The 27,935-nt window shown below is 40.7% G+C and overlaps 1 protein-coding gene across 24 annotated transcripts in view; it reads left to right on the forward strand.

Annotated features, from left to right (window-relative positions):
• TASP1 (taspase 1) overlaps window positions 1-27,935 on the forward strand; it is a 116,685-nt gene that overhangs the window by 60,154 nt on the left and 28,596 nt on the right. For 20 of the 24 annotated variants that reach the window (XR_014786335.1, XR_014786336.1, XM_084824542.1 and 17 more), the window contains 3 exons: window positions 5,199-5,309; window positions 17,711-17,821; window positions 20,057-20,130. Coding sequence is in view for 20 of the 24 variants with exons in the window: in XM_084824542.1 (XP_084680668.1) it covers window positions 5,199-5,309; window positions 17,711-17,821; window positions 20,057-20,130 (296 nt within the window). In the remaining 4 variants the exon portion in view is untranslated. The other 4 variants (XR_014786324.1, XR_014786331.1, XM_084824601.1 and 1 more) reach the window with 4 other exon arrangements.

Genomic DNA, 27,935 nt, shown 5'->3' on the forward strand with positions numbered 1-27,935 from the left:
TTTTTGACAAGGTTGCCCCCCCCCCCCAAAGAGCAGGTGTGCAGCTTGGGTGAGCTCCTTGATCTATCATTGTCACTTCAGACTCACGTGGCCTTGGTGGCATGGAGTACCTTTAACAGGTTTGGCAGCTTCTGGACAGGGATAGGCTGGCTACAGTGATCCAGGCTCTGGTAACTTCCTGGCTTTATTACTGTAATGTGTTATACATGGGGATCATAAAGACAGTTATATTGGCCTATCAACTGGCTATTGTTAATCTCCTTCCTTGGTAAGGAGCCATTCAATGAGAACTGTGGCTTACAGCCAAATGCAAAGGTATGACACTCCTAGACTTAATGGAGAGCAACAATATGGCCATCACTTGTGAAGCACTACACCTTGGACACAAAAGCAAGAGCTGATGTGTCTTTTTGCCAAACTGCTCTGCAGCAAGAGGTGGGAATAGGAAAGGCTCTGGGGTGGGGTTTCACCATGTGTGAGTGACTGTGTTACTGCTTGCACAAGAGCACTTTTGGATACAAAGCAAAGAATTTGGTAGTACCTAAAGACTAACAGATTCATTGTAGTGTAAACTTTTATGTGCCATTGTCCACTAAGTCAAATGTGTATGATGAAGTGGGTTTTGGCCCACAAATGTGTACACTACAGTGGATTTTCTTGTCTTCAAGGTGCCTCCAGACTGTTCTTTCACAGAGAAGAATACAACTTCTATTTCTTAACTATATCTCTATAGTTTCTAAAAATAAAAGATTGCATTGATGATTATTTCATACCATACAGGTATATAATCTAAATAAATAACTTAAGTTTTCTATTTTGCTTTTCAAAACTAGTATTTAAGGTAGTACATATCTGTCATAGTTCATTTGTAGCTTGTGCCTGCCTTTGTCGTAGCAAACCAGCTTTCCCTTTCAGTTAAGATTTTTTTTAAAGAACAACTAGTAGAGTCTGGCAGAACAGGCTGTACGAGTTATCAAACTTACTTGCTGATGGTCCTGTCTTCTCGCCCTTATCCCTGTCCCCTTGTAGTCTTTCGCAGTCTCTTCCCAGACTTCTGACCTCTCTGTCTGCCTCACCTCTCTGCTGTTCATCGACCATTTGTGATGTCATAAAGAACCTATGTTGTCAGATGGTGTTATTGGCTTAGTTGCCTTGGAGTGATAAAGGCAGGCTGGAGCCAACCAGCTGACCCGGGTAGATAATTGATTTAAATCACTTAAACGTTTCAATTTAAATTACTGAGTTTTAAATCCACTTTCTAGCTCTTTAAAGGATTCTTAGTATAGACTTCAGTATGTTTGTCTTCAGATGTCATTTTTAAAACAGGTTGTTTTTAAGAGATAATATAACTGAAATGGATTTTTTAAAAAAACAGTTTAAGCAAAACTGTCCACAGGGAGTTATTGAGGCCTTAAAATTAGAAAATCAACACCCATGAGCAGCGTTTGATAAATTAATTGTCCTCATCTAAGGCAGTATGTTATGCATTTTCAAATGATAGTTTACTAGTGCCTATTGGGGAAGCATCTTTGAAGCCTTTCTCTGTGAATAGTTGGAGGACACTTATTGCTTATGTGTGTGATGTGTCAGAACTCTGAATTGTGTAAGGCCTTGGAGTTTGCACACATGATGTGGCTTTAATAACTCTGTGGGTCAAAAAAGTATTTTCTTGACATCACCTATCAATCACCTAGAGCATGTTACAGATATTGTCTGTGCAATTGGTGTTTCTCCATTTTCACAAGTTCTTGACAGAATTCTGACAGAGGACGGTGTGGTGGCGCTTGACCTGTGTCTTTAACTGTGGGTCTGCCCCAGTCATGTGTAAAGTGGGTGTGATTTAAAGTACAAAAGAGGTGGGGATGCCAGACCCCTCTGCCTGCTCTCAGGTTTTCTCCCTGCAGTCTATCCATCCCTTGAGGCCATTTTTTCCTTGCCACATTCTAGTCCCAGAGCCTGGCTGGGAGAAAAGGAGCAGTGGAGACAGACTGAGGGATGGGAAAGGGGGAAACAATGACCAGTAGAAGTCATTCTTCTTCCAGCGTTCCATCCGTAGTGTCCCTTTTGCACTTTAAAGTACTTCCCATGCCTCTGTTTAAAAACTCAGGTCTGCCATTGTCACATATAGGCTGGTCCTTCATCTCACCTGTTTTATTACTACTTAACAAAGGCTGCAATCGTAGGCCCATTTATCTGGGAGTAAAGCCAATTGAACATAGTGGGACTTCCCTATGAGAACATATGCTTAGGGTTATGTTGAAAGCTACAATACCTTCAAATGATGTGGTGGTGGATTGGTTTGTTTTTAGTTTTCTGCAGATTGCAAACAAATAACTTTGCTGTGATACCATGTGTGTGTGTGTGTGTGTGTGTGTGTGTGTGTGTGTATAGCTTTTAAAACTGGATTTATGTGGATTAAATAGCCTTGGTGTCTTTTCTGCTTTTAGCATTGTATGTTGTAATAAGAATTAACTGCATGTTTGTTTGTTTTTGTCCCTTGCCAAATAAAAGCACTCCCCTAACATACTACTTGGCTACTGTATTGAAAACAGGCTATTTCTCTAGTCACTTCATACTACAGGTGGGGGCTCACATCAGTGAATGCTTCTCCATACAAAAAAAGTTCCTTCCTGATAGAAAACAGGTATGTAGCCTTGAACCCTAGTTATGTGTGTGGAGAGAACATTTTTTGCATGGAGAACATTTACGCATGTGAGCCCCCTCCTGTAGTCTGATGTGGTATTATTGGTCTACCAAGTTTGGTCTACCAATGAGAACCAAGACAATATTTAGGTTTTTTGGTGTTGTGTTGTGTGATAGAGAGAAGCCATCACACACTGTTTATTCCATTTTGCTAACCATAAAGTGAGCCAAAGCACATCTAGAGTATTTAAAAGGGGATAAGCTACATTGATCTCTGGCATGCCATTTTTATTTGTCAGCCTTACATTTGTGGATAGAATGTATAAAAATTAAAAGAGAAAATTACCAACATAAACCATTTTCCACCCATCAGCCATCTGCTGGTAAAGTCAGAGGGTGTGTCCTTGGCACCCAGCTGTGTTTTGCACTCCCCTGAAGGCTGCCAAGAAATTTGGAGGTGAAAAGCACTGGGTGTATCACAGCTGGCAAGCTCTTATTGCTGAATCCATGAAGTTTATAGTTTGCTAAACTTCTGGACTCCAGGCTTAGTAGCGTAGAGTTTGAGAAATAGGTTTACCTTCACTCAGTGCTTGAGGAGCTAACTCTGGTACAGTGGACGTGGATGTTAGTCAAGGAGCGATGTGGCTATCAGCATTCATACTGAAAATATCTGCCTCCTTCAGTGTCAGCTCTGTTTTTTTTCCATGGCGTTTGGAACTATGTTGATGAAAGAATATCTAGATTTAAGGCCGCGTTATGTTGTGTTAACAGTGTATATTAAAACAGTAAATTAAAAATGTTTGCTGTGTGTGTGTGTGTGTGTGTGTGTGTGTGAGTGACTGTCTCAGCAAAAGAAGAAGGGCTTTGCTTGTGGTAGGTCCCTCTGTCCAATTTTTGGGTATCCCCCTTCCATCCCACCTGGTAGTTTACCCCATTCGGCGAGTCTCCTGACTTTCTCTGTAGCATTTTCAGGGGGCTGGAGGGGCTGCCATGGGAAGAAGGAGACAGGGAAGACCACTTTCATCAGCATAGTTGATCCAGCATAAATCTGGATATAGCTCATTATCTCAGCCTGACTTGATGTCTCTAGTAGTTAAAATTGCCGTTTCAGTTCCTTAAAAACTCTCATAGCTGAACTACCTAGTGGTATAACTCACATGGGCTGGCCAAAGCATTCTGGGAAAAGTACGGGAATTCTTGGAAATTCAGGAATATTTAATGAAGTAGAAGGTTTATTGGGGAAACAGAACATACGATCAGACATATAGTACAAAGATAACATACTAACTAAAATACTATTTTAGCATAGATCAGGGATGAACAACTTGTGACCCTCCAGATGTTTGGCCTACAAGTTGGCCTCTCCTGGCATAGATGGTAACATTTCAAGACTAAGATATGTGACTTCGATACTTAGTGGGAACTTTTTAATATGTGTAGGAGAGGGAATATTGGCATGGTCAACTTGCCATGAAGGATGAAAAAAGTGCCACCTACCAAATTAACTGTTTTGAGCCTTGTTGGTGTTTTGCATTTGATCACCCTGCCTGCCCCTCTGCTTTGCCCGTGCTTCCTTGGGGCTCCCTGTCCCATAGGTTCTTGAAACCCTTAGACAAAGCAGAAATTGAGAAATGTATAGTACGTAAGAATATAGCTAGAAAGGATGGTGTTTCATCTTTGTTACCCATATGACAGAGACCTTGGGGGTGTGGAGGGGAATATATAAAATCACACTAAGTAATCAGATAATATTTATCTGTTGATTGACTCCCCCCCTGGCACCTGGAGGGATGAGACATTTGGAAGAGGTTTGAATGTTGCCTTCTAGTTGGAACTGATCCTCAGCCTAACCAGTCTGTAAAACTTAAGACATAAAAAGAATAACAGTATTTCTGAAGTTCAGTGTATGTTTAACAGATGGACAGCGATGTGCTCCTTGAAGCTGAAATACAGCATTGCATGAGCAGACTTCCCCTCCCTTCTCTTCCCCACATGTACCCCAAATCTGCTCTGGAGGGTCCCCCAATTCTCCAGAGCAGAATTTGGGGGGGAGGTATGGGGCTGCAGGGGAAGGGACAATCCGTTCCTCCAATGGTGTCAGTTCCTCTGCTAGATGGACACCATTGGATTTCAGCCTGATCGTCTAAGTAAGTTGTTGGCCTTGGTTATTAATCTGTAAAATTAGTGGTCTAACATGAAGTTTGGGTGGGCATAGATGGAAGTAGGATCATCAAGGACTTTGTATGTTGGCTCTTGAGTCCTAAATACACAGACACTTTTTTGAAAGTAAGATCCATTGTTTGTAGGTGAAATAACAGCCACCGTTGTATTGTGGAAAATAATCCTGGAAGACTAAGTAGAACAGAGTGAAATTTCTATATCCAGTCCTTAAATGCTCTTCTTTTCTTCTGCATTCTTTTGCTGCCGTGTTCTTATGTCTAACTCACTGAAATCTTTCTGGGTTTTATAGATTGAAAAATGTTCCATTAAGATACTGATTTTTCACCATACACATGTATGTTAACTGTGCTTGCTAATTTGTGTGTTTTATGTAGGTTGTGGAGAGCACCTGGTTCGGACCTTACTGGCCAGAGAATGTTCGTGTGCTTTGCAAAATGAAGATGCTCATCAAGCTCTGCTAGAAACTATGCAAAACAAGTTTATTAGTAAGTACAAAACTTGTCAGCAAAGCCTTCCCTGATATTGTTTGGGAGCTGGCCTCAGTCTCCTCCTAGGCTGCATTCTCTCTCTCTCCCCACCCTTCCCAACGTGACACTCTTACCCAATTCTCACGTAACAGCAATTTCTTGGTTGTTTAACCCAGAAATTGCTCTGGCCTAGTATAGACCTGGAAAGTGTGTGGATTTTTTTTCTGAAGGAAGTTTCTGAATAGTTTTTCAGACAGGAAAGGATGATTCTGGAGAGATAAAATGTGGTTTAGGAAGGGAAGTTCTTTTCATTTTCTTTAAATTTCCTTTCAGAATTGGTTTTTGTTTGGCTGTCATTTCTCTTGGAAATATGTGTTCAATTTGTAATTAAAATGATATTAACAGATTTGGGTTTTCTTTGTGGGGGCCATTACTAAATGCTGCTCACTATTAATTGCTATTTTATCTTCTGTCACATTAATCATCCAAATGAACAATGGTATTCAGGGATAGAAAAACAGCTCTTTAAGGGCTCAATCCTATGGCTGCTAGACAGCGACTAGATGGCTATAGGATTATTCAGTTTCCAGGAGCCAGTGCTCCATGGTCATTTCCCAGAAAACCGCCTCCCTGCCCCCGCCGCCTCATAGGCGGTGCTGATTGTCCCCAGCTCCACGCTCATAAGACCAGTTCCTGGGGTGGGGAGGGGCGGGGATGGTGGAAGCATCATTACCACGCTTCCTATGCACCATTTGGCCTCCCTCTCCCCCTGCTCCGCTCTGACCCACTCCGGCTAGACAGCCAAAATCAGTCATCTAGCTGCTAATGGAACATCCCTGCCACGCTCTGCCCACCCTGCATTGGATAGTCGGTTGCCTCCAAATTCAGAGGCTGCTGACCATCCCCATTGGATTGCGCCCTAACTTGATTAAGACACTGATGGAGTTTTAACAAGATCCTGAATAGTTTCCCCACCTCCCTAATAAATGTTTCCCAAAGTACTACTGTATTTTTATAGGCATGATTTTAAAAGGAATGTTTAGAGCTTGATATGCACAATATATGCCTTTCTATGCTAATACCTTGCAGGAGATAAACCTACTGTGTTTTAATTGAAATGGTGAAAAAAACACCTTTTTTTACAGACAGTGTAGTTCAATATTAGCGCTATTAGAGGCAAGCCACCAGACCCAAAGAAGTCTAAAACCCTAGCATGTGGTTTGCTAAAAGCTGTCATTTCTCAGAATAAGCACAGCTAACTTTTTTTGTAAAAAGTACACCTAAGAGGTTATGCAAAAATACTGGGCATATGCTGAATAGCTCTTTTCTTCGGAACGTTCCTGCTGTTGATTTTAAGTAATACAAAAGTTTGCTTGAGCTGAAATGTATGATGCAAGTTTTCCCTCTCCTATGAAATAACTGTGAATAAACTAGGTTAATAGCCTGCTCATGACAGTATGACTTGTTCTCTTAATCTCTTTTATTTAAAAATTATCATGCTTGTGGTCACATTAAAATGTCTAATATAATAGTATCAGGTATTTCCAGAAATAATAGCTTGGCAAGAAAGAATTGAAAATTATATTCAAAGGGTAGCTAGAACTGAAAATGTGACTTAAAGAACAATTCGATGGTCCCTGGGAGAGCATCTCAGGGACCATAGGATGTGGCAGGTCCCTTTTCTCAAGATCATATGGCCTTGGGAGGGAGAATTTGAGATTGGATCGTTCCCCCACCCCATCGCAGCAACTGCAGGAAGCATTGTGGCAGCTGGTCTTTCGAGGTCTTAACACCAATGTTGGAAGAGCTTAGGGAGAGGAAAAAGGGGGTGGGAGGGTGGGGAGGAGGAGAGGCAGGATTCACAGGATTGTAAAGCCTTTCTATCATCCGTCCTGCCCACAACTAGCTGAAACGGTAAAGGAAGGACGTGAGGTGTTTTTGTCTCCGTCTTCCTCCCACCCCGCCTGGCTTCTGCTGGCAGAGTATAGGACAGACAGAGGGCTCCAATCAAGCAGCAGTCCCTTAGGATTGCTCTCCTGGTTATATTAGTCTCAAGGGCAGTTGAATTTGGCCTTTGCTATCAGATTCTTGCTGGAGGGTTTTCTTTCTTTTTTTTTAACAGAATTCAAAATTCTGTAGAGGCTTGGGAATACAACTACTTTTTTGGGAATGCTTGACTTAAACATTTAGAATTTTTAAAATAGCAGGTGATGGACCATAAGTGCCAGCTGTGTTTTCCTTACCTTATTTTTTTTGCAAACATTGTGGATAACACAGATGATGGTTGAGTTAGGAGCAGGATACCTCAATTACAATTTTTTTTTAATCACAATGGGTTTAATAAAGAGATATGATATACACAACAGTCTGATATAGAGTGAAAATAGTGTTTTGTAAACAGAAGTATCTTCCATAGAGAATAAGGGATTTTATAACTCATCTATTCCTTTCAAATTCAGCCAAGTTTGTGGAATGCAGGCTTCACAGTAAATGTTTATCCTGGTTTTGCAGGCAGGCAGATCTGGGAAGCGAGCTATGGAAATGTGTGTGGTTCTTTAGAATAGCACGTAAAATACTTTTAAACCTTGAAAACCACAGATACTTCTTTTTAATCCTTACATTGTTTAGCAAAGAGTATTCTGTTTGATCATCCTTTTACAGCCCATAATTTAGGAGTGTGTAGGCACAGATCACCATGTGGGAGCTTTGCATGAAGAAAGAATGCTCATGCTGCAGGCACCTGGCTGGCATGCTTCTCTATTAGCCCATGAGGCAGGAGTTGTGGCAGATACTTTCACACTTGGTTTTTCTCTTAAATACTATCGTCAGGAATAAAGAAGCTCTTCTGTTTCAGTTGCTTCACAGTAACACTAGGATGCCTTGACAGGTTGCATTCTCCTGTAAAGAACACTGCTTGTGCCTCTCCTGCTTTGGAGAGGCCCATAATGTAGACATCTGCAAAAGTGGTCAAGGATTCACTCAGAAGACTCAACGAAATAGTTATTGTACCTCAGGGTGAACTCTGAGAATGAGAATTAGGTCTTGCCAGAAAAGCTACAATGCCATTTCAACTGGCTAAACAAGTAGATTGTAGCTGTCACAAGTTTTCAAACTTCCAGACTCTGAACGGCATCAGAGTACTTTTTGGTCTGACAGCTTCCAGCTTTTTCACAGCACCAGTGCAGAGCTTTTAACTTTAACTGTAATAATTAATTTTAACTAGTGAATATTGTATTTTTATGTAAGTTTAAATACAAGAGTCCTCACCAGAAAATTTGCTAGTTGTCTCTCTGTGGACCACATCCTAACTTCTGCCCACCTCTGCAGCAGGAGATAGTGTTGTGCTCATACAAACATATGAAACTGCTTGCTATTTTAAGAATATGTTTTATCCTTAACAATTTTAATGACTGGTTTTAATTGGTGATTATTGTTTTGTTATGTAAGTTTATGTAATTTTTGTTCCTTGTTTTTGTGCTGCGATGGTCTAAGGACTAATGCAATAATGTTATTCATTCACAGCACCAGTGACAGCTGAACCTAATGATTAGCACTTATCCCTGGTGCCAAGTAGACATCCCACTTCAAACCACTGGCCATATCATTCCTGCCTTACTTAGATGTGTGGAGGGCATTCTCCTCTCTAGATCAAATAAAGCAGCTCTATGATTAAGTCATTTGTAGATGCCAGCCACTTAAGTAAGCATTTTGTGGGGGCCAAACAATTATAGCTATGTGCTAAGAAGCACCAAAGCTACCTTGGCCCTTACCTTTATGACTCACTTCCACCTGAGTATGTAAACTGTATTGATCTGGAGGTCTGATCTATTCAGGGCCCAGTTAAAATAGATTCCTTGGATTATTACGATGAAACTAGACCACTTGTGAAAGAAATGACAGTTTATTGACAGATAATGGATGCAGAATAAATATGCAAAGAAAGCTCACACCTCTCATCAGCCAATGAAGCTGTCACAGCTGAGTATCTATCTGGGTCCCCTAGAGAGATGAGAAGTCATTCCTAGGACCAAAGTGCTCTAGGCTGGTAGTCCACATCCACATCCCCCACCTCCACTCCCACCCCGAACAAGACCAAATTGGTCTGCTCTTAGCACAAGCTTATATAGTTCCCTCCCTCCTTCCCGAAGATGCTCGAAGCATCGCAGGCTGGGAAATTAGTCACCCTTTCCCTGAGAACAGGGCCCCAACATTCCACCATGGGGAGGAGGGGTTTCTCAGCTCTTTCATGAGAATCAGGGCACGACACCCTTATCTTTAGCTTGGCATAGGCTTTGCAGCTGTAAGGTGTGTTGACATATGGAGCTGTACTTGCTTGGTACCAGTTAAGGTGTGTGAGAGGCCTACTTGAAACTGCTTATTATAGAAGGGGCCTACCTTTGTTAGCTAAAGCCTGCTAAAATTTACTCACTGAGTTATGCTACACAAGTCTCTATGCATTCAAACAACATATAGCACACTGTGACAGCTCACATCTGACTCCTCGCCAATTCTTCCGGTGTCAACCCACTATATATATCCAGCCTCAACAGTGATGAAAAGAAGTCTCCTAATCATTGTTTGTCAGAGTGCTACCTGCTCTTCCAGGTCAGTGTTTGTGAAGTATTGCATCCTTGAGCTGCAAGGCATATTGGATGCTACTGCGATAAGATCCTTCAGGTAATGTCGCTTGTCAACCTTCCATATGTAGAACTGGGCAGAGGCCATGAAGCAGTAAACCAGGTTGTTGACCTCTAATGGTTGATCTCAGAATGTCCTCTGTATATTGCACAGCTGGCCTTCCTCCCCTGCCCATGAGGCTTTTTTTTCAAAACTCTTCTCATTGGCCTCTACTGCATTCCTAAGGGAGCTGAGCAGGAAAGTGGTTGCCTTACTTTCTCAGTTATTGCATCTCTTGGCTGATGTGAAAAAGCTGATGTGAAAAAAAGAGGAAATGTGAATGAGCGGTAAGAGAAGTGTGTGTGTTTGAATACCATAGAGAACACTTGAAGAATCGTTAACAGGCAAGTGAATCTGGTGTGGGTTTTTTTTTAAAAAAAGAAAATACATTCCTTTCATGTAATTCTGAGAGTACAATATGTTTTAAAACTGTAAATATAGAACTTAGGGCATCTTGAAACATCTATGCAGAATCAGGCATCCTTTCCAGCGTGATTGTGGGCTTGCCAATGTTTTTTTTTTTTAGAATGGAAATTCCTTCATCATTTTTCTCCATGAAACTCATTAGGTAGTTTGAAGTCCTTTGATTATGGAATTTTAGAATCCTATAAAAGCCTAGTAAAAAGTACACTTTGTTTTCAGTTCTGACCTAGAAATACTAACACATGCATTCATATTATTAACATGGAAAAGAAAGACCAAGCTCTTCCAACACCGCCCCCCCTCCCCATGTACTTGGAAGTAGGTCTAAAAACCTGCAACCAACCTTGTTTGCTGTACACCATTGCCTATGTTCATGCAAGTGAACAAACTAAATGTCTTTTAGTTTGGGGGATGATTTTCAGCTAACTGGGTTTAAAAGCTGTTGGGGGGGGGTTTACCTTAGAATCTGATTAATTAACTGTATAATTGGCACCAAAGAATTATTGGCATCATCCTTTGTTCCCCCTTAGGCCTTTTCCATCCAAACAGTGCATTGTACAACTAAATATTTTGGTTGCATAAAAGGCTTACTGTGTGGACACTTCTGTTTGTGTGATAATATATAACAGCTGACCACTTTTCTTCTTTTAAATAAAACATTTGTGTAGACGGTTCTGATGAATGGAAATTAAAGTTGTGATCTGTCTTAAATTTCCTTAGAAGTTTTTACCTTAGAGACATAATGCTATTATGAGTTGTCTTTTATATTAAGAGACAGAGGATAAGCATTTTAAAACATTTTCCAAAAGATTCTAGGACATATGCTGCTTCTGCTACAGCATGAAAGCTTTGGTAGCTGGCTGTGTTTGGGGGGACTTCAGTTGCTGGTGTCTCTGCCAGTTAAATTAAAACCTACCTCTCCTGTTCACCAGGTATAAAAGGGCAGCGTTGCCTAAGGCAGCACTTCTGCATGCATCCCTGAGTCACACAAAGTGCAACACTAAGCGTGCACTTAGTGTTGCACTTGGAGTTGTGCTGAGAGTGCACGTGTGATTCTGCACTACAAGGAGAACCTAGGGTGTAGTACTGGAATACAAAGACCTGAGGAGAGAGAGAAGTAGATTTAAGAGAATTGAGAGAAGGACTAATTTGGTGACTGCTACCCCTTTTTTGTTCTGCCTTATGAATTTGGGAATGACTTTGTAGAGCAACTCGAGTGGTGGTGTTTTAATGGCATTTTATTGGGACTTGGCGGGTCATTTTCTGTGTATGCATTTCAGAAGTGGTGTTTTAAAATGGGTAAGAAAATGCATTTTAGATTTTCTGAAGTGGTGGTGGATCCTTCTTTCACTGAGACCAAAGAATGAATTTATTTATTACATTTCTATGTCACCCAATAGCCGAAGCTCTCTGGGCGGTTCACAACAATTAAGGAAAATAAAGGGTTTTTTAAATTACTTGGATAATTGTTCAAATGTTAATTTTTATACTATCCCCATTCAAAATCAATATGAGATTCTTGCACAAGATTCTAGTCAGCTGGAATGTATTGGCTCTAACCAGAGGGTAAATCTACCGATTCATAGGGCTTTACCATCGAGTAAGAAGTATTAAACAATTTGATTGATTCCAATTACCTCCCTGGCTCTGGGACTGAGCCAAAGCCTAGTAGTGTGGAAAGCCAACAAATCATAATGAAACCTCTATCTGTTGAAACTGAAGATAAACCTGGTTCTCCTTTTGATTCTGATGAAGAAGCATTAATTGGGTCCTACTCTGAACTTCCCATGAAGAACAGGAGTATAAATTGGAGAGCCTTTTGATAATAAAGGGAAGACTCCAGGACCTTCCTTAAAAAATTTAAATCTCCACCTCAGTCTAAACTTGATTTGCCATTTGAGTTACACCAAGGTACTCATATGGCTTTAGTTCCTATTCGTAAAACAAATAACCCAAAATTGTATAGCACTTTTACTCTGCCTAAAAACAATCCGTATGATTTTAATGTCACCACACTAGTAAATTAATTTGCTTCCATAAATACAGAATTCAGGGAGCATTGGTGCCATTTATGAATGGTGACTTTCCTACACTGATACCTCTTCTGTGTAGGAAAAAGTGTGTAAGATTAATGTACACTGTCACCAATTAATGTCTGCATTTGGCTGCCTCACATACATGCACCAAAATATATGTGCTCATTGCAGATCATGTTGGATATTTATGTATTTGTTATTTATATCCCACTTTTTCTTCCAAGGAGCCCTAAGCAGTGTCCATGATCCTTCTCTCCATTTTATCCTCACAGCACCCTGTGAGGTAGATTAGGCTGAGAGTCAGTGACTAGCCCTTAGTCACTCAGTGAGCTTCATAGCCAAGTAGGGACTGGAACCTGTGTTTTTGAAGTCCCAATCCAACACTCTAAGGACTACACCACACTTGCTCTAGTATGCTCTTATATAGGAAAGATAGCAGGGTAGGAAAAGATGACATGTGAGGTTGCCTCTAGTGCAGGAGAAAAGAATGAAGCTGGAATTGGGACCCAGGAATTTTTGTATTGAATCTGAACCTGATAAAACCCATGTACTAATGCGTGTTGTTCAGCTACATTAGTCACTGAATAGTTGAGGCAGGCAAACAATGTGGATTCTAAAATGAACTAGGAACAAAGTATTCAAAACCCAATGCAACCTACAGCAAAAACAAAGGTCTAGCAACATGATGGGTGGCAAAGAGCTAAAAATATGATAGGTCTGTTAGATTGTCTTGTAGTGAATTGTACCAATTTTAGTCAGAATTGTTCATTTTTATGTATTTAAAGTACCTGTCCTCTGCTTTTTACTGTTTAAAACATGTTTCTGAAGATGGGAAGCACTGTGGAGAGATCTGCACTCTGTTTAGATAAATCAGCTATTAAAAAATGCACACACCAAGATGTGATGGGAGTATGGAGGATGGGGAAGAATGCTAATCAGCAGGCCACTGCAACTCCGCTTGAAGTGGTTGGAATCTGTAACATCCCCTCGCTAGCTTTTGAGGAGAGGTGGGGAGCCCAAGTGGTCCATAAAACTGGCTAAAAAAATATTGTCTGGCAGCTTCATTTAAAATGTTGGAAGTTCCCTCTATATCTCTCTTAGATAGCTTCTGGGAGGGTTAAGGGGTTCCTGAAGCATATTTCAGCTAAAATGTGACACACGTTACCCACTTTTCAAGGGGCTGGAGGCTAGAGTACATTCTGTTTGTCAGGCCAGGCTTCCATACTCTTGTTTGTGAACCATGGTTCCTAAATTCTATTTACCAGCTGAGTTTATATTTGGAAAAGGTAAGCTTATCAGTTAAACATTTTGGGTTTCACTGTCCTTGATTACTATGTTCTTCAGAATTTAAATGCCAGTGTGAGGCAAACTAATTACAGATGTTACTCAGTGTAGTAAGTAGCTCATGACTGTGTTGATTAGAGTGAATTGTATATGTAAGACGACAATGTTATTACCGTCATATCTTCAGTTGCACTTCAACAGTCTCTGTTGCAATAATCCTGAAATAAATGTTCATTTTTCTCTTTGTTAGCATACCACTTAAAACTTGATTTCTTCGTTTTGTGAAGATAGGGAAACAGTGTGACTTAAAATGATTGAGTGTTTTGTCACATTGTGGTTATTGTAGCTGTGGTTATTGTAGCTGTAAGTTTGAAGTTAAAACTTCTCTCATTCCTCAACCACAAGGAAGAGATATGAAGCTGGAATTCCAGTTTGTCAGACCTATCATTTGTTCAAAACAAGCCAAGATTATCTCCAGTGGAGCTTTCTCCCATGCACACAGCAGGTGCAGGGCATGTTGTTTGCATCAGGGCAACAGTGCAAAGGGTTAAAGCCCCCACATCCCCTATGCCAGAGTCCCAGTCTAGATTGCACCCCCACCCCCACCCCCGGATTGTTGTTTTTTTTAAGCCTGCATGCTAGGGCTAATTACCTGACAAATGTCATGTCTAGTTTGACCTCAGTTTCACTCTTCTCATGCACCTCTCTAATGTCAGTGATAAAACCAGCTTATGTTCAATCCAGTTCATTGGATTTGATGCAAATAAAGTTAGGTGAGCTAAAAGTCCCTTGGAAATCAATGGAGCATGTTAGTTTAATTTGATTGTAATAGTATTTTAGTTGGATTGGGACCATTATATAATGCCTTTTCACTCCCCATCACATGGCATTAATATTTAGATTGCTGAAGATTTGACTTGTCTAATTGCTAACTGATTTGTGGAATAATACGAATGTTTCTGCTGTAGTGTAACAATCTGTGAAATGGACACTATAATCTTTGACAACATTTAGAGGGATGGATGTGTAGCGATTCCGAGTTCAGTTGCAGACATTGGTATTACATTAGAGCAACATTCAGTGCTTTGAACCATCCATCTTTGTACATAGTGCTCAGAACTCTTAAGATGAGAAAACACATCTTTTGTTCTGAGGTTTAAAAAATGGTTAAATATGTATACACACACACACACACCACATAAATAAATGAAATGGTTGTCCTCCACTGTTGTTGCTTGGAACATAGGGTAATAAACATTTATTAAATGTGCGATCAAAGACTCTTTGGCCTTAACTGACTTGTTACATTTGCATTTAATCCTGTGGCTTAAGTTGTTTAGGTCATATTTAAACTATAGAATACTTTCCACATTTTAAAACGTATGAGATTAATTTTAGGTTACACAGAAAAAGGAATGCTTAAGTTTTATTTGGCTAATTTAAAAATAATTACAGCTTCTGGTGTAGCACCTTTTAAAAAGTATGTTTTGGATTTAAAGGAAACATTTGTCAGACAGTTGTTTTCTGCTCCCTTGCCGATGTTTTTAAGGGCCTTCTCAGCACGACACAAACAGTATACAAACAGCAATGACTTGGCCAGCTTTCTTTAGTAGTGGGCACTGTAATTCTATAAGGCCCAATATTTTTAGACCCACTGTTTAACTTCAAATGAAATGTCTTGTTAGTGGTAGTATGCTTACTCTTTTTTGAAAGTACAAGAAAATAATGTTTCCAAACACGTTGAGAAGTGGCTGAAAAGCCTCAATCTAAGGGTGTGTGATCCATCCCTCTGCCTGTGTGGGAGGGGATCCTGTAGGGCTTAACTGGATCCCTTTTCTTCCCAGCCTCTATCGTGCAGGGAACACAGGGACATGGCCAACCCAGTACTGTCAATGTATAATAAGTTGCACTATACAGCCATAGAGAGGAGTGGGATAGCTGACTCTACATATGAGGTTGTGTGAGCCTCCCAGGAAAAGCAATGGCCATATGCATTGGCTTGTGCCTGGCACTACGCACTGCTAACCAAACATAAACTCTGCCTTTTATCATAATTTCTTCTAATAGGAAACTTAATGGCTCCATGTTGACCTGAAGGGCAGTGGAATGAGGTCAGCCATATATAAAATAGGAAGAAAAATATCACTGTGTTTGTTTGTTTGTTTGTTTTTAAATAGACAAACCCCAAAGAAGTTCTGAGAAGGGCTCCATAAGTACAAAGGCCAGTATCCAATACTGCCTGCACACTAGCAGGACCTACTGATATTGCAGTGGAACGTAGTAGTTCCTGAAGCAATTGGAAACTGGCAGAAATGCTTGTTTCTGAAATATCGCAGGCTAGCAGAGCTCACAGAAGGGAGCTCCACAAACCCACCCCATTCCAGAAGTGAGGATTTTTGCCCATTTCCAGCGTTCCTTTAGGAAGTGCTAGTTCTTGTTGTGCTCGTGGTGGGTCCTGTGAATGCAACAGAACCAATGGAGGTACAGCAGCGGTTTTGGATACTGCCTAATGCCCTCCCAAAGAAATAGAATGTTAGAAACTTTTTAAAGCAGTAAGGAAAGCAAGGGGGCAATGTCTCTGGGCCTAGTCAACAAAGGAAACTGATCCCTCTAGCCAGTTTTCTACCCCTTCCACACACAAGGAAAATAGGATCTGTCCCAGACAGTGGGGGAAGGGGGAATACCCCATCATACTGCTTAGGAGCTTGCCACATAGGCAGCTCTGAAATGTTCCCCCCTCTGTAGTGCTATAGCACAAGTTTTGTTGGTGATAAAGCAAGGGGAGTAGGATTTAAGCCCCCTCCCTGGACTATCCAGGCTGGAGGTCATCTGCACTGTCCTCCCACCATAAATTTCCCTGTCCCAAACCATCACTTCAGGTGAGAAGGGAGACTGGGCTATTCTTATTAGTCCTCAACTAGTTTTGTTTTTTTTTAATCCCCAGTTGTTTGATATTATCCAGTTCCTCTTCATTACAGTTTCCCATTTATTACCAGTATCTGCACTGCTGGACTGCATTGCTTAGCCACAATAAAGCAGCCCAAGTAGTTCACAGGCATCGTGATGTTTTTAGTCTCATGAGTTCCTAAATCACAGCAGCCCTTGAAACTGTTAGCACAAGTTGCCTTTAGGCAAGGCAAGTTGGGCTGCTGAGGGGCTTTTTACCTGCTACGTATCCACAGTTACAAAAACATTCCCATAATGCAGAGTGTCCCATTATTGGAAGTACTTATAATAAACCAATACGATACTTCATAGAATGTACGAAAAGCTGTTGACTTGCAGTGGCATTGTAAATATACATGTTAGAGATAAGCAAAGCAAGAATGCCTCAGTTGTTCTCTTTAGTGTGCGCGCGCATACGCGTGCGCTTCTACTTATAAGCTGAAGGTAATTAACACTTTACTTTCCATCATAATCCTACTTACTTATTTATTTGAAGTATATTTATGTTGCTCCTCAGCTAAAAACACTCCCAAAGTGGCTTACATATAACCAATTAAAGACAGTCCCTGCCCTCAGGCTTACAGTCTAAAAAGATATGACACACAAGGAAAAGGAATGGAGAGGGAAGAGGGAAAACATTAATTCTTTGAGCTGGGCTGGTGGAAAGACCCTGCTTCCCCCTCTTGTTTCCCTCAGCTCAGACTGCTGGAATGGCTGCTCCTGGTGGCAGTTGAGGGAGGAGGAGCCTTCATGTGGGGAGCCTTTCAGCATCGCTGGTGGAATGGCCCTTCTCTTCTCTCATCTCCCTCCATACAGCCTGCTGTTGTTGTTAGCCCTCTGTATTGTGTTGTATTGGTGGAGACGGACATCTGTTGATACTGTCAAGTTACATCAGAGTTGATTCATTGGGCATTTATGGAACTTGTACAAGATGCAGCTTTTTTTGGCAATGAGCATCCATTTCAAAAGGAGATAGCAGGTTTAAAAAATACTCATTTGCTCATTCATTTTCCATGTTTCTTCCCATCCCACCGCAATCCTGTTTCCTCCCAGGTTCACCTTTTCTAGCCAATGAGGATGGTGTCCTTGGAGGAGTGATAGTTCTTCGATCTTGTAGGTGTTCTGCAGAACCCAACTCTTCACAAGATAAACAGTCTCTACTAGGTAAGAATTTGAAGGAAGTCCTGAATGCATAGTGTATTTCAAAGAGCAAGTAGACATATTAAGTAAATTACGTTTTCTTGAGAGCTTAAAAAAATGAAGGAAAAGGTTTAAAGCATCTCAATTAATTATAGCTCCTAAAGCTGTTGTTCCAAATGCAGAATGTTACTAAATTTTAAATTTGTTGCCAAAATTCTGGAGATTCTAAGGTAAGCCAAAATGAGATTGGGAGTGGGATGGTTGGTAGCGAGGGTCCAAATGACCACCTGTTGAAGGCTGCATATCCATCTCTGTGGGCACAGATCCATCTCTGAAGACAAAATCATGTCCATAAATCAGGCTGAATGCAAGTAGTTCTCCTGACTTAAGCTACATTCACATGTAATGCTAAACTGGGGGTCCGCAACGTGGTGTCTGTGTGCGCCATGGTACTCGCAGGATCTGCCAGCAGCGCCTATGAAGCTCTTGCTCTCTGTCCCCTTTAACAACGTTGTTTTAAGACAAACCTTGGGAAATGTTAGGGCAGTCTTCTTTCTCTTCCTTTCTAGCCTCTAGCCTTGCTCTTTCTCTCCCCTCTACTCCTTTGCCTTGCTATTTCCCTCTCCCTCCCAGCCTCTAGCCTTGCTATTTCTCTCCCCCCATACCTCTTTAGCCCACCTTTGACTAGCCAGGCCCCACAGCAGCTGTTTTGTGACTAGCCACATCCATCATAGCTGTCATTTTGTAGTGGTGCCCACAGCAGTTTCTCAAATTCCAAAATGTGTCCATAGGTCCAGAAAAGTTGGGGACCCATGAGCTAACCCCATGATTTACCACTACATGCACAAGCAGAAAGGAGGCCACACAAAGCCCTACTCCTTGACTCCCTGCAATTTTAGACAAATCATCAGTCCCTATATCCTTTTAAAAATGGTAGTTAAGGCAGTCCGAGGGATTAATGCCCAGACGCGCACAATGCAGAGTACCTAGTTCCCGGAGGGTGGTCATGAAATTAATTTCCTAAACACTTTTTTCCAGTTTGCCTCCTGGCCTAAATTATAAATGAAGGCAGATGGTGTTGAGGAAGCACATTTTATTGTAATGTCATAGCATTAGAGTATTATTTTATATGTTTTGCAAAACTTATGAATTAAGCATTGAATTACTCATCTCTATAGATGTTTTGCAATTTAATGTATTGTAAGAAACTAAGTGCTATAAACATGAAATTGACATAACAATGTTGATTATATTATAACAAGAGATTAGCTAAAATGGGAGAGGGGGATTTTTTGTGAACATGTTCATACCCCTTCAAAAGTGGTCCCCTTTTAGCTGATTTTTCAGGGTCTCCAAGGGATGCAAAAAGGTTTGTGGGTGGGGTGTTCTGTTGCTAAGGTAACAGACCAACACTTCCTGTTTTGCTGCACGAAAATCACTGCAGAATGGCAAAACCTGGTTGCCACTGCAGCAAGGATGTGTATGCCTTCCCTCAGCCATTCAGAGTGAGGGCTTTGTTTGTTCTTAGTGTAGTCAGACAAATCTGATTGGCTACAAGGTGCCATGAATGGCTGGGATCACTTCATGAAGGAGAAAAAAAGAAACCAATCCAGTTGAGAAAAAGTGCCTAAACAGAAGTAGATGAGCACAATAATTACTGCAAACACATTTGCAAAGTGCATGAATAAATGGAGCATAGGAGGTGTTTCAGGGACCCTTTCACTCACTGTGAAAGAGCAGTTTATACTCTGAAAATGTCTGTGGGTAAAAATTCAGAGCAGCCCTGATTATTTATTATTACATTTATATCCTGTTGTTTTTCCTCTTGCAAGGAACCCAAGGTGGCTTACATGGTGGTCCCCCTCTCCATTTTATCCTCATAACAACCCTGCGAGGATGGTTTAGCCCAAAGTCACCCAATGGGCTTCATGGCTGAGTGGGAACTAGAACCCAGATCTTCTGAGACCCAGTCCAGCACTCAAACTGCTACACCACACTAGCTGTTCACCTGAACACTTAACTTTAACACCTTGGAGAAATTTCATTGTTGCATGCTCATGTTTCTTTTTTCAATGAAACAGTCATATTAAGTAACGGCGTGGTATTTTGCTTGGAAGGAAGTATTTCGAATAAGTCTGAGAAATCAAAAAGTAGAATGAATAAAGAAGTGATTGTTCTTATGACTTACCATACGTTATAGTTGTGCTCTGTTTTACATTCCAAATTGTAAATAAAGAATTGTTCTGTTCAAATCCGTAGTAGAGTTCCTGTGGAGTCATACAACAGAGAGCATGTGTGTGGGGTATATGTCAGCTCAGGATGGCAAAGCTAAGGTAAGTCACAAAGAATAGCTTATAAAAATTGCAGGAATAATTTTAATTAATATTTCTTCCCTACCCTTTTCAAAGGGCTGATGTTACCTTTGTCTTATATATATAAAAAAGGTAGACCGCAGGACAGTGAATTTCATGGTTGAATTTGGAATGTAACTTCTCATGTCCACACCAAACCTTCGCCTAGTTCAGACATCGTGGTCAATCTATGGTTTGGTGATCACAAATGGTGATGGCTATCATACCATAAACTATGGCGTGCTCACAACTGACAACTGTGGTGTGGCCATGATATCTGGTCTGGGCTGTTCTCTGGTGTAGAATAACTGAAATAGCTACAGTAAACAATGGAGAATGAATAGCATCTTTCAGAAATTGCACTAAAAGTATTTTGCAAAGAACATTTTCTTTTGCTCTTGTTAGACCACAAACTACATTTTGGATCAGAGAGAAGAAATAAGATAAAAATTACATGTACAACTGAGGTGAAACTGAGGTCAAGCAGTTTTGTTGAGCTTGAAGGAACGGGGAATGATGGAGGGAAAATTAAACCTGGCTCTGGGAAAGCCGCGTAGAGGAAATTTGTCCATTGAATGGCTTAGATATAGATTCAAGCATGGCAATTTTGGCTGGGTTCCTTAGATGATCTGATTTGGAGTGTGTGGGGGGCAGATACAGAATTAAAGATACAGAGTTGTTGTTTTTTTTAGCAAACTTTTGTTTGAATTAAGTCAAACTGCAAGTGAAGGTAGGACCAGTTCCGTTTGCTGATTTTCTATATTCCCTGGAGTTGGCATATTGGGAGAAGGGAATGCTACTTTTATATTGCTAGGCAAATTAAATATTAGATTAGAAGGTTTATGTAATACTTGTGTTGTATCTGGTTTGATAGTGGCCAATGAGAGCTTGATGCTAACAAGACTAATACTTAAGCATTATGCCCAGAGGTCCTTTCCTACTTGTAGATCTTTCATTGGACATCTGGTGTGCATTGTTTTTATACTGCTGACAAATTCTCCAGCTGGCCATCTTGATTGGGCTGACAGACACAGCTACTCTTCTTGGTTCACTTTTGAATTATGTTTGAGATCTTGCTTTAGGGAGAGTTAATTCCTCTCCCCTTCTTTGTCCGTTGAACCTATGGCTGCAAATGTTTTCCTGAAACTAACCACAAATGCTATGGCCGCTCACTGCTAATGATCAAGAAATAAGCTGAACTTGTAAAAGGTGGAATTCTGTATTTTTGGAAGTTGAGATCAACTTAAATATGGCAAGTTGGGATTCCAAATATAAAATACATTTAAACTTGAAAATAAACAATAAAACATAGCAAATAAACACCATGTTCCTTGGGAAAAGAAAAAGAACATAATGTTCATTTGCAGAACTACTGCTCTATGCAAATCAAGTAAGACTAGGTAGATAGTACTCTCCTTCTCTGAAGTGTAATAACATAAATAATTAACAAAGGCTGTACCCAGTGATTAGTTTTGAATGTCTTTCATGTTCCAAATCCAAGTTATACAAATTGTTAATTGTATTATTTTGTGGGCCATCTGAAGCGTTCAAAGCATGCTGGAAACTAGATTTTGGGATGCCAGGAGACAATGCCCTTAGGGAGCAGTGTTTTATTTCTGGTTCAGATAAGTGCCAAGGGCAAGGGAATTGACTTTTGAAGCACTTTCTCAGTAGCACTTAACCTCTATCAAGGCAGATAAGAACTTCAGAACAGATTCAAATAAATGTTGGAGGGTATGTCATGGGACTAGTACAATTGTCCACATATGGTGGCCGTGTCCTCTGGTAGAGGCATTTTGGGACAAAGTTTTCAAAGAAATTAACAATATGACCAAACAAAACATCACCAAGACCACCTGTACTTGCAATTCTGGGCATTTTTCCGAAGGATTTACAGTCCACACTGCATAAAGGCTTCATTTTGCATTCTTTAGCAGGAGCAACAATTGCAGTCCAGTGGAAAAGTTCAGTGGTCTTTTCTGTCAAGGCTTGGTTTCAGAGGCTCTGGGATCTCTTATTAATGGACAAGCCTACCCACCACATGAAAGTGGTTAAAGGTCATGCAAAATCCTGAAACATTTTATGCAACGTGGTACCCATTTTTGTGGTATGCTGATCGTAAATCCCAGACCCAAGCCCCTCCAGATCATTATAAGAGTTAGCTGACCTACCAGTGGAAAACAATTTCAGCTTGCAGGTCTTAACTCAACTGGGCTGTGTTTGATCATTTTAAAAAACTTTTTACAGGCTATGTTTAGCCCATGTTCATTGTACTGAAAAAATGATATAAAAATAAAGGTCCTTTTTTAAAAGGTTATACTCATTCACCAGCACTCAGTGTTTAAGTTTATTTTGAAAGTAGCTCATTGCTGTGCATACATAATGTTTTGGTGGCATCCATTGATAGAACGTAGTTATTTAATTCCTAATCAGCTACTAGATATAAGCATAAGTTTTTTTTTAAGAGAGAATTTTAAAACTTTGCTTATGCTTCTGTTTAGAACTTTCACTTTGTGATGTTCAGCTAAATGAGGGTTCATCTCTTTTAGTACAGACCAAAGGGAAGAATAATTGCCATCTTGAAACAGAATAAATGAATTTTACTTTATTATGCTTAAAACCTATACTCTGCCTTTTTTTCTAAAGAAGCAGCAATAAAATTACAATCAAAAATTATTTTTAAAGTAAACTTTATTTTTAAAATCAAAATGCCATTAAGAATGCCACAATCATGCTAGGCAATTGGGGTTTTTTAAAATGCCATTTTCTTCTTTAACCAACAGGTCTAGGACGCAGAGAACCAGCTGCAGCTTCAAGGGTAGCACCAGATAGTGTGAACTGCAGTAGTTTCCTCAGGTTTCAAAGGCATGAATGTCATCACTAAATCATTATTCTTCCAGAAAGGGAGCAGCCAGAATATCAAATGCAACTAACAAGCTTCCTGATACTTCAAGAGCAGAGCAGGACACAAGTTGTTCAGCTGCGACCCCACCCAGATAGAACAGGTCCCTGACTGGGATGAACCTGAGGCTAATATACAGTCAGGGCCAGAAATATTGGAACAAGGATAACTGTTTTGGCAGTTGGCCTCTGTACACCACCACATTGAAGTTGAAAGGAAACACACCCAGATGGGAGCGAAGTCAGGACTTTCAGCTGTAATTCAAGGGGTTTGACAAAAGTGGGGCACTAACCCCTCAGGAAGTACAGCCAGTGGCATACACACACCCCCATCGTTGGTGGCTCATAAGTAATGGAACGAATGGCTGACAAGTAGCTGCATGGTCACGTGTGGCCTGTTTCCTGGGTACCCCATGACCAATCAAGCTGAGAAAAGGCCTGGAGGTGGTTCTGAGTGTTACATTTGCATTGGTAGCTGTTCACTGGAACTCCCAACATGAGGTCCAAAGAGGTGTCCATGCGAGTGAAGGAGGCCATCATTAGGCTGAGGAAACAAAAGAAACCCATCAGAGAGATGGCGAAAACAGTGGGAGTGGCCAATACAACATCCTGAAAAAGAAGGAATGAACTGGCAAGCTCAGCAACAGCAAAAGGCCTGGAAGATCACAGAAGACAACTAAAGTGGATGACCGCAGAATTCTGCTCATGGTGAAGAGGAACCCTTTCACAACACCTAGCCAGGTCAAGAACACTCTTGAGAAGGTAGGCATGTCATTGTCAACATCTACAGTCAAGAGATGGCTTTATGAATGTAAATACAGAGGCTTCACAACAAGGTGCAAACCACTGGTAACGCTCAAGAACCGGAAGGCCAGATTAGCCTTTGCCAGCAAACACCTAAAAAAGCCTGCCCAGTTCTGGAATAAGATTCTTTGGACTGATGAAACCAAGATTAACTTGTACCAGAATGATGGGAAGAGAAAAGTATGGAGAAGGAAAGGAACAGCTCATGATCCAAAGCAGACCACATCATCTGTTAAACATGGTGGAGGCAGTGTTATGGCATGGGCATGGGTCACTGGTGTTTATTGATGACCTGACTGCTGATAAAAGCAGCAGGATGAATTCTGAAGTGTATAGGGCTATACTTTCTGCTCAGATTCAGCTGAATGCTACCAAACTGATAGGATGCCGCTTCATATTGCAGATGGATAATGACCCAAAACATACAGCAAAAGCTATCCAAGACTTTCTCCAGGCAAAGAAGTGGGATGTTCTTCAATGGCCAAGTCAATCACCTGATCTCCACCCAATACAGCATGCTTTTCACTTACTGAAGACAAGACTGAAGGCAGAAAGACCCACAAACAAGCAGCAGCTGAAGGCAGCTGCAGTAAAGGCCTGGCAAAGCATCTCGAGGGAGGAAACTCAGCATTTGGTCATGTCCATGCGTTCCAGACTTCAGGCAGTCATCGACTGCAAAGGATTTTCATCCAGGTATTAAAGGCGATTCTTAAATTTGAAATGATGTTGGTTTGTTCCATTACTTATGAGCCACCAACTATGGGTGTGTGTGTATGCCACTTTTGGTTAGTGGTTAATGAATGGTTCAGTAACCACTGAATGGTTAGTACCCCACTTTTGTCAAACCCCTTGAATTACAGCTGAAAGTCCTGACTTAGCTCCCATCTGGGTGTGTTTCCTTTCAACTTCAATGTGCTGGTGTACAGAGGCCAACTGCCAAAACAGTTATCCTTGTTCCAATATTTCTGGCCCTGACTGTATATAGAAGATCTCTCTATCTCTCCCCCTGCCCCCATGCTAATTATAATTCTGAACCAGCTTTCCTTCCAGCAGCCCAGAATGTCTTTCTGTCATCCATATATGTGGCACGTCTGTTGTTCCACTTTCTGCATCTTAACCCATTTCCTAGGTACTTAATTGCTGGATTTACTAGAGCTCAGGATTGGTCTCTTAGTATTATTCAGCCACATATTGGTCTGAGAAATGAATGGGATATTTGTACTTGAAAGAATATTTGGTATTCGCTAAAATGTTTTCTCCATGTTACTTGATTAGTATACAGTACATGCTGGCATTGGCCATGTAGTACATTTGAGAAAAGTCTAGAAAACAAGCAACAAATAGCACTACACTGTGTTGTTGACTGTATTCTGGTTTTATTTGGATGCTTGCCTTCAAGAATTTTCCTTCATGTGGCATTTTTTCTGTGGACCTGCTCTCTTTACATTTTGCTAACCACCTAACAATAGAAACACTATTGCTGACAGTTTGTCCATTGGCAGTTGTTGCTTTCTGGGAAAGCTTTAATAGCAGTAGACACCAAGAACTGACTAGCCATAAATGGCTCATGATCAGGGTTTCAATTAAAAAAGAGTAGTTCACTGAGTTTGAAACTACTCTCTTTTCCATTAACCGTATTTAGTCTGTCTTAAAATATACTTTTGAGGAGGAAGATGGGAAATGGTTGGTTGGGAGGAAACAACCTATTTGCCTATGGAAATGTTATTTTGGGCCACAGTTCAGTACAATTCTCATTTGTGCCATTTCTGTCCTTCAGCATGATGCTTCCTAAAATTAGCACTGTGTTTTTTTGAAAACAGCATTGAAAAAAGACATAAAGAAGAAATGCGATTCAGATCTTCTTGGAGATTATAGAGAGACTTATGTGAGCACTTGTGGAAAGCATTTGTGGTGCAATTTCACTGTGGGTTCATGTATGGGTGGTAGGAATGCAAGTACTTATTATTGTGGGGTGGGATCTCTTTGTTTTCTTAAATGCTCTCCATGCTTGCCAGCAGTAGAAATGTAATCACTCATTCCTCATTGTATGTTTGGTGGTGGACCTAGTTCAGCTTCATCTAAGCTTTAACACTTTCAGTCTGATCTAACCATGTTTACTAGGCAGTAAGTCCCACTGATTGGAATGGTGCTTATTTCCAAGCATGTATGTTTAGCATTGTTACCTTCATGTGGGCTTAAACTGTAGCTCTCTTGTTTGTTTGAAGATGAGATGGATTTCTAAAAGCTGTTTTAAGGATATTTGATCAATTCTAATATTCTTGTTTGAGTTTTAATATTTGGTTTTCTGAAAGATTTGTCCTAATGACCTTTTCCTTTCCTCCCCCTAAAGAGAGACAACAATTTTATCATGCTGTGGAGTAGGAGATAGTTGCGTAATGTAATGGCATCTTTAGCTATGCCTGCTACTAATTGGCTAGTATTCAGAGAATCCGTTTTGCAAAAGCATGTACATCAGAGATGTTGGGGATCTGAAATGTTGACAGTTGAAATGCTAATTAGAATATAATCTAGTCTAAGGGGATTCATGTTTTACGTCAGTCTTGTACAAAGTCTAATTTCTAAATGCTCAGCTAGTGGCACTCCAAATTCGACTGCCAATTTTTAAAATATTCCTGATACTTTGAGTTCATGTCATGAAGCCTGAATCTTTCCCTATGCCTGGCTTCAATATTATGTTGCCAAATGTACCTTTCTTTCCGTTTCCTAATAATGTTAGATTTAAATTATGGTCCAAAAGGAAAGTAAACACTGAATAGATAAAGCAGGAAAACTTTGTATGTCACTGTATTTGCAATGGTGTGACTCCAAAGAGATCTTGTTCCCTTAAAATATTTGAGACCATTGACCAATTCAGCAGTTTTCATGGAAAGAACAGCTGTGGTATGAGTGCCAAAGCCAGATGTGGGCAAAATTCCAGAATCCACCTTGCCTATACAGGGCTTCAGGGCTGTCTTGTCACCTCCTTTTAGTAGATTGTTAGAATATAATCTAGTTGATTATAGTTGTCAGCTTTCAGAGTGATGCCTATGCTAGTGCTGATCATCTGTTGGGGAAGAAAGGAGGGAGCGCTGATGTGGTCATCTTCCCTTCCCTTCCCTTCCCTTCCCTTGATGCCAGTTGTGTGTTCGGTGCTGAGCTTCTGGCGATGCTGATCGCACACATAGATTGGGCTAAGGAAGGAAGATGGCTGAGCATTCTTCAGGCTCACTGAGCATTGGTGCTGCACTCTATACTTCTGGTTCTCCAGCTTATGAGTATATGGATATTTTATTTTCTCTTTTGGAGGAAAAAACTCTAGGCAATAAAAGCAATCAATTCTGAACGTTCTGGGCAGAAGCCAACATCATGCAAACAGGTGTCCACTTGTGTAATAGGACTTTCTCCCTCTCTTCTCCCCCCTGACCCCCAGAAATCTGCTCTGGAGGATCCCCCAACTCTCCAGAACAGATTTTGAGGGTGAACAGGGGGCTGTAGGGGAGTGGAAATTGCAGTTCTAGCAATGGGAAAACTTAATTGGAGTTCACCCCCTATGGGATTACAACTGAGGCTGAGCCACAAACCTGAAATGAGCTTGCTAACTCTCTTCTATTAGTATTTAAGACATTTTGATGACAGTAATATTTATAAGAAAGATAGTGGGGCCATTCACACAACATGCTAACCCACAATCTGGTTGAGTGTGCGAATTGTGGGTTAGCGTATTGCCTGAACCCAGCCTGCTTTCCACAGGGTGGGTTATCCTGTTGTCTGAACGCAGCCAGGTTGGCTTCTTAACCACCCTGAACAACCCAGCAACAAACCATGGGTTCTCAAGGTGGCTTGTTCAAGAAAATAAGCCATGCTGCATGGTTAAAAAGCCACCCTGGCTGCATTCAGACAGCACGACAACCCATGGTTCAAAACAACCCACACTCAACCATTGAGTGTAAGTTAGTATGTTGTGTGAACAGCCTAAGTGTATGAGATGTTGAGGTGTTTTTTAAAAAAGATATTTTATATGGTATTTCTTAGCTGACTAAGACTAAAGACATTTGGGAACTATTTTGGTAGAAGCAAATGAG

This window comes from Heloderma suspectum, chromosome 1 (assembly GCF_057233095.1).
Source record: "Heloderma suspectum isolate Gila_16-S chromosome 1, 16-S_ref, whole genome shotgun sequence".
Classification (NCBI taxonomy): domain Eukaryota; kingdom Metazoa; phylum Chordata; class Lepidosauria; order Squamata; family Helodermatidae; genus Heloderma; species Heloderma suspectum.